General features: G+C 48.7%; 2 protein-coding genes across 2 annotated transcripts; both read right to left on the minus strand.

Annotated features, from left to right (window-relative positions):
* Positions 1-2,683: 2,683 nt before the first annotated feature.
* On the minus strand, positions 2,684-5,133 carry LOC123409305 (beta-amylase 1, chloroplastic-like). The gene is made up of 4 exons (XM_045102246.1): positions 4,451-5,133; positions 4,121-4,331; positions 3,917-4,027; positions 2,684-3,794 (listed from the first exon to the last, which is right to left on the minus strand). Exons 1-4 carry the CDS (start codon positions 4,954-4,956, stop codon positions 3,006-3,008), a joined length of 1,617 nt encoding a protein of 538 aa, XP_044958181.1. The 5' UTR covers positions 4,957-5,133; the 3' UTR covers positions 2,684-3,005.
* Positions 5,134-6,241: 1,108 nt separating this feature from the next.
* On the minus strand, positions 6,242-6,712 carry LOC123398352. The gene has a single exon (XM_045092832.1). The coding sequence runs from the start codon at positions 6,710-6,712 to the stop codon at positions 6,242-6,244; it is 471 nt and encodes a 156-aa protein (XP_044948767.1).
* Between the last annotated feature and the right edge of the window lie 200 nt (positions 6,713-6,912).

Here is a 6,912-nt window from a genome sequence, read left to right on the forward strand (position 1 = left end):
CCCAAAGGTAAATCGCTTAGATATTTTTTACATGACAGCCTCTTTTTTTGGTAATTGCTGCTTATGCTTATGCTTATCTCATAGAAGTTAATGCATTTTTTTATAATTTGTACAGATCTTAGGTCTGACACCCCCCCAAATTAATTGTATATAAATGGTAAGGGATTAGTTGCACAGGAAGAATTTTGACCGCACTGTTGATAGCTACAGAATCACGGACACATTTCTGTACTTCACCCCAACCATGGACACATTTTCAAACGTGCTAGATGCCACTTGTATGCAGAGATAGGAAATAAATAACTTCCTATCTCAAGTTATCAAGTATTACTAATACATATGAAGAAAAGTATTCAAAGAACAATAATCCTTGTTTTATGTTATGACCGGCATTCAAATGTTCTACACCTCGAAAGTATTGGTTATTTCTCTGATCACTGTGAACCTTCATTCTTCTTTTAAACTTTCAACATTATGTAAGTTTTAGTATGATCTAATAGCGAATAAAGTACACAGCAATTGACAGCTGAAAACAAGCTCTCATCAGGAACTGCAATACTCCTGCTACCCACTTTGATTAGCCAACAAGAAACTATGATCTACATACATATGAATTCATCTGTTGCATAATTGAATGATGTCTTTTTTATCATTGATTTTCTTTGCCGTGATATTTCCTGTAATTTGCTTGGGATGTGTTCCGAAATTCTGAGCTTGCCGCTGACCGTCTCACCGTCATGTGGACCTTGAGCTCAAATAGCGTGTACTCAAACTCAATTTTTTTGGAGCTTGGGAGTGCCTGTAGAATAATTTTGTGTGTTTATTCATCTGATACAATATTTATGCTACCATTGAATTTTATTTTATTTTAATCTTATCCTTATTGTTTTTGAAATAGTTGTTTGTGCCATTTTTTTAAGGATATTTCTTTTTCTCCTTCACTTGCTAACTGTGTGCTGGCTGTTTAGGTGTCGTGGATCAATGAACTAAGAAGTCAAGCTTATTACTGAGGTAATGATACAGTACAACTTACAAGTATTTTCATGTTAGGCTCAAATTTTAGCATTTACATTATACTGTGTCTTCTGTTTAGCTGTCTTTCTTATTGGTGAAAAGCTGAAAGCCAACAATAATCTGTTCCAAAGAAATTTATATGGCATTCCTCGATTGCAAGAAAAAAGGTAGCATGTCCATATCATCAGTAGACATTCTTTGAAGTGGCAAATCATTGTGTTTCCTTATTGTGTGCCCTAAACTTGGGTGTTAGTATTATGGTTGGGCTAGAATTTTTGCTGGAGTTGGATAGCATATATAGATTTCATTATATGGAACTGCAAATGCTCAGCTGATTGCTATAATGAACTTAATTTCCGTGACAATGGGCAATGTTGTCCCCTTCTCAGCGTTCCTCTTCTAATGCAATCTACTATACATGGTTTAGCGTACCCTCATTCATTTTATATATCTCTATTTCTGAGATCAGTTTAATTCCATTACTGAAGCCGTATGAGGTTGCTGTGCATTCAGATAATCAAATGCAATTCTATCATATCATGTTATTACGAAGATGACATGGAACACGGGATGTCAACTTGTTATTTTGTAGTCCAAGCTCGCACAATTGCAAGCCTTGTTAACATTTCTGACATAAAGATCCCGATTAATAAAAACAGTTATTTTAGACTTCAGCAACCCAAGTCTCTATTATTAAAGAGGGATCTGCCGTCTGTCGTGATGGTTCGACCACGGCAATCCCCCGTCGCTAGCACTTCCACCGCTAGCGGTTCCATCGATTTGTTTTTCACTCCTTCATAAACCAATCGATTAAATACAGAAAAAAATTCCAAAAGTCCGGTTCACAGGGAAAACCCTCATCCATCCATCGCACGCAGTAAAAAAGAATCGCTAGATCCCGCCGCACGAGAGAACGAGTCCACGTTTCCCACCTTTGTCGCTAGAAAAAAAATGCCACCACACAAACACGTACCACCCCCACCTCTCCACACCCCTTGTTTCCGATCTCATCTCTCTCCTGCCAAAAATGATTCATGCCACCCCGGTCAGTTATTAGGACTTCACCCCGTCATATCTGATTGGTTGATTTTGTTTTTGATTTTGTGGCTTCCAAAGTTTGAGATTCTAGGATGGGAAAAAGATATAGTGACTGAAGTTAACCGCTCAGTCCAGTCTGGTGCTACATTTTACTCTGGTTTGGTCAAGTCGAATTCAAGACTGAGCATGAACCTATCAGATTTGGTTTCCTTTTCCAAAAAGAGATGGTATCTATGCCATATTTGCTGGTATTGACTGAATTTCTACCCCAGTTGTACAAAAAGAATCTGTTGCATGTGCAAATGAACGGACCGTGTTTATTATCTAAGGACAAATGCAAAATCGAATATGCATAAGTGTTTTTTACATTGATATGCACAAGTATTCATATCTGATTTTGTTTAAGATTTGAAAACACTACGTAGAAAATAATACATGTTTCCTAAAAAGCTAATGGATCGATTTTGCATTTGAAGGTTGCGAATCATTATGCAGGGCACTTGATACGTGCTATAGAGGCTATCATTATGATAACTCTAACAGAGTTGCTTTAATTTTATTGTCCCGTGACAACGCAAGGGGCATTCAACTAGTATATAAAGAAGCAAAAGCGGGCACAACAAGAAACTCAGAACCAACCAATCAGAAATTCAGAGGGCAAGAACACGAACAAACTGTGCAAAGTTTTGGTTGGAAAATGGCAATCGATATATTCCCGAACAAACCCCAAATCGTCCGATGCATCAAGCACCAGCTTCGGGGCGTGAAACGCGACAACTTTGTCCTCCCCTCCCTCCGGCTCAATCACAATCTTTTGTACGAACAATGGGAGAATGGTCTGGTTCTCCGAGCGTCCGTCCTCCCTGGCAAAACGAACAAGCCGAAACCTCCCACAAACTACCACAACGTACGGCCTTCATATCTATCAGCAGCGGCAGCGGCAGCATCAGTCATCAGCACCGTAGCGCGGTGGCGGCCTCGTGCACGAGGGAACCCGTGGCGTGGGCGACGCCGTGCGCCTCCCGCTCCGCGGCCTCCCTGCACGACCCGGACTTGGACATGCGCTTCACGAACGCCGCGAACCGGCGCCAGTTGTCGGGCTGGAAAAGGTCGGGGCCCATGCGGAGGTACGTGAAGGCCACCATCCGGTCCTCCTCGGCGCGCTCCGCGGCGGTGCCCACCACCTGGTCGTGGGCCGTGTCGTCGTACCGGGGCAGCGCGTTCTCGCCGGCCAGGCCGATGCCGGCGGCGCGGGCGGCCGCGGCCACCTGCCGCACGAGGCCCTCGGGCATGCACTGCGCGTCCTGGGGCTGCTCATGGTCGCGCATCTCCACGCAGGTGAAGTTGAGCACCGCGCCGTGGCGGGCCAGCATGCGCGCGATGTGCTGGTACCCGTCGTGGTGCCTGGTGTTGTAGTATCCCGCGGTGAGCTCCGGCGCGTGGGACCTGGTGCCGTAGTGCCAGTGGATGCCGGCCACCTTGGCGGAGAGGTGGACATCCGGCGTGCTGCCGAACACGGACGTCGCGCCCGACAGCACGCGGTCGCCGTGGTCCTGGAGCATCTGCGAGTACCAGGACATGAAGAACTGGCCGTACTGGCTGTCCCAGCCGCCGCCATCCTGACGGAAGAAGAGCGTGTCCTCCGGCCAGCTAAGGTAGCCACCGGCGTCCGTTGGCCCGGTGAAGCCCCACTCCGGCTTGCCCGCCGCCTCCGCCGCTGCCTTCAGGCTGCTAAGCATGTACTGCATGCATGCCATTGCCATCCATGCACAACAAAAATGTTAGAAACAACCTGATTGTGTTGATACGTGCAGTCATCTTAAAACAATCTGGACTTGTTCCATCTGCATGCAAAAGTAAGTACCCTGTCGTAGCATTGGAAGGCGCCGATGCCGGGGAACCTCCAGGTACCGTTGCTCTCCGGGTAAGACGGGAAACGCAGCTCGCCGGCCGGGCCCAGGCCGACTTGGATTTCCTGCACGCATGAAGAAGGCGAATTAGCTAGCTACTGTACTGAGAGGCCAAGTTGGTTTATGAGAAGACGCGCGGCGGGGGAAGTGGGACGTACGACGATGGTGTTGCCAAGGAAGTCTGCGAAGTGGTCGCGGAAGGCGCGCATGAAGTCGGTGTAGCACTGGACGGGGGTGCGACCCTTGAGGACCGGCATGGCGTCGCAGCCGAGCGAGACATACTCGTAGTTACGGCGTCCCCATTGGTCGGTGTAGGTGAGGTCCTGGTCCTTGTCCATCTCCTCCGTTACCCACCTCGGCAGTGGGACGCTGCTCGCAATCGCCAACCTCACTCCGTTAGCATGCACTGTATGATCTAGTCGGTCGACATATAGGAATGGAAAGAAATGCGATGTGATGCGATGGAAGATGGCCGGCCGGGGACGTACTTGACGGAGTCGCCAACGTTGCCGCCGCACTGGTGGAAGGACATGACGGCCTGCACCTTGAGCCCGGTCTTGCGCGCCAACTTCATGAGCTCCATGTACCCGGCGAAGTTGTACTTGCCGGGCCCCTCGCTCTCCACGGTGCCCCACCACACGTCCACCATGATGCCTTCCACGCCCGCGCTCTTGAGCGCCGCGAGGCTGGCGGCCATGGCCTTCCTCCGGTTCAGCCCGCTCCCGCACTTGTTGACGGTGTCCAGCGGCATCATCACGAACACCGGCACCCCGGACCTCCTCGCCTTCGACCCGTGAGCCCGGCACGCCATCGGCATCGCCGGCCTCGACGGTGCCACCGACGGCTTGCACGCCTCCCGCCTCTGCAGCCTCAGACTTGGCATCTGATACGCATTCCTCTGTGCGGTGACAGAGTCAGGCGCGGCCACACGGCGCGCGGTGGATGGAGCGAAGGAGGCTGCTGCCGCGCCGCTCTGGGCCAAGTTGAATGCCATTGTTAATCTGTGAGGCGCTTGGGACAGTTAAGAAAGTGTTTGTGGAATTTTTCGATGGATCGGCTACGATTTTGTTTGTTTTTGGCTGCGAGAGATTGGGATTATTGGGGGATCGGAGACCGAGAATATATCGATGATAGCAATAAAATTTATTATTTTATTCAATGGATGGTGGTCTCGACGAGGAGAGGAGTCGCAGATGGAAGGTTTAAATAGAAAAGAGGTGGGAGGTAGAAAACCAAAAATGGCGCACGGAAGGGAGGGGGAAGGTGACATGTGGCTTATGGCTGGCCAGCCAACTATTGGGGTCTATTTTTAGGTTTTGTTTAATATGTGGTCCTCTTTTATCTCTTGTTAGAGCAATTTCTACACCTTTCACTAACTCAGACACATCAAACATTTCAAACAAGTCATATACCGTAGTAAGAGAGCCTACCATCAAACCTGGTGCACCAAATGTTCTTTTGAGATTCGGCCTCCTTCATTTGACATATATATCTAGATAAATATCAATTACTATATATTTGTAAGTAGATACAAATGTATACTTTAGGATCGAAGCCGTGATGGGATAGGAAACGTTGCTTATTCGTGGACCCTTCGCAGATATGAGCCCTTTGTGGACTCGATTCCTCCATGGAATCTTGCAACCGAGTTTTTTATGATCTTTGATCCTTAGGATCGAAGCCTACATCAACGTGGATGTATGATAGCATCATCTATCGGAACCATGGTTAAAAATCTTCATTGTGTCACTGATAACCCACAAGTATAGGGGTAAACCGTAGTCCTTTTGATAAGTAAGAGTGTTGAACCCAATGAGAAGCAGGAGGAATCAATAAACAATTTTTAATAAGGTATTCTTTGTAAGTATTGTAAGATAGTTTGATGGATAGTTTGATAGCATGATAATTGCTATAAACTAACAAGTACCCGTAGTAACAAGGTGCAACAAGGTGTCCCAATCTTTATTAGTGCTAAGGACAACCTGGTGTAACTTCTTATAGTGACTAAAGTGCTCTTGAGGAAACACATGGATTTTTATCTAGTTACTTTCACCATGATTCATTAACTCACACTCATTGCTCTGATAAGTTGTTATGTTGGTGGACCCGAGCTAAGGTGACGTCCTTACTTAAACAAACAACCTACTTGTGATTATCCCTTCCATGCAAGCATCAATAAATACAAGAGATAAAACAAGATAAATCTAATCATGGCATTAAAATAAGGTGTCCGAGATCAAGGGTTTCCCCCGAAGCATCCCGAGCCTGATGACGCAAACTCAACGACGATGTCTCGACAAGGCAAGGACATCAAAGACGCCGCCATCGTCCGCCATGACCGTAGTCGACGCAATTTTCATCGACACTTGCGCCACCAGGCATGTGCCGTCGGCGTCATTTGTCCCTTCAACCGGAGCAAACTCAAAATCGATGCCCCAAAGAGGGGCTACAATGGATAAACACCGCCATCGCTCGATCCGAAGGAGATCTAGGGTTTCCCCCAGAGTTTTCTGCGCTGTCATGGACAAGACAAGGGTAGAATCCGTGCGGATCTGCCCAGCTGCCGACATGTTGCACCCGCCACTACGTCGACCGCAATCCAGGGACCAAGGCCCACACGTGGGCCGAGATTCAGCCATGCCACCACCTTCGTCCCCGGCGGCCGCGACGCACCAACCACCGGAGGGTAGCCCCGTGCTGCCCGGGGCACCGGCGGCCAGATCTGGAACAGATCGACCACCGGCCACCATAGGAGCGCCCCCAAGCGCCCCCACGCGAGCACCAGGGGGAGTCACGAGCACGTGGTGCAGCCGTCGTCCCCCGAGTCCTCGCAAACCGCGCCCCACCGCCAACGCGTCGCCAACCGCCATCGAACATCGCCCGTGCCAGGTCTTGCAGCTCAGGGAACGAGAGGTCCCGCCGCCGCCGCCGACCGGGCTTTGCCCGACGG

This window comes from Hordeum vulgare, chromosome 1H (genome assembly GCF_904849725.1).
Source record: "Hordeum vulgare subsp. vulgare chromosome 1H, MorexV3_pseudomolecules_assembly, whole genome shotgun sequence".
Classification (NCBI taxonomy): Eukaryota; Viridiplantae; Streptophyta; class Magnoliopsida; order Poales; family Poaceae; genus Hordeum; species Hordeum vulgare.

Excerpts from the sequence above, each read along its gene's own strand:
- LOC123409305 (XM_045102246.1), bottom strand. The coding sequence starts at position 4,956 with ATGGCATTCAACTTGGCCCAGAGCGGCGCGGCAGCAGCCTCCTTCGCT. Across the intron at positions 4,332-4,450 it reads AACGTTGGCGACTCCGTCAA|CGTCCCACTGCCGAGGTGGG; the intron begins GTACGTCCCCGG and ends GATTGCGAGCAG. Across the intron at positions 4,028-4,120 it reads TCCTTGGCAACACCATCGTC|GAAATCCAAGTCGGCCTGGG; the intron begins GTACGTCCCACT and ends TCATGCGTGCAG.
- LOC123398352 (XM_045092832.1), bottom strand. The coding sequence starts at position 6,712 with ATGGTGGCCGGTGGTCGATCTGTTCCAGATCTGGCCGCCGGTGCCCCG.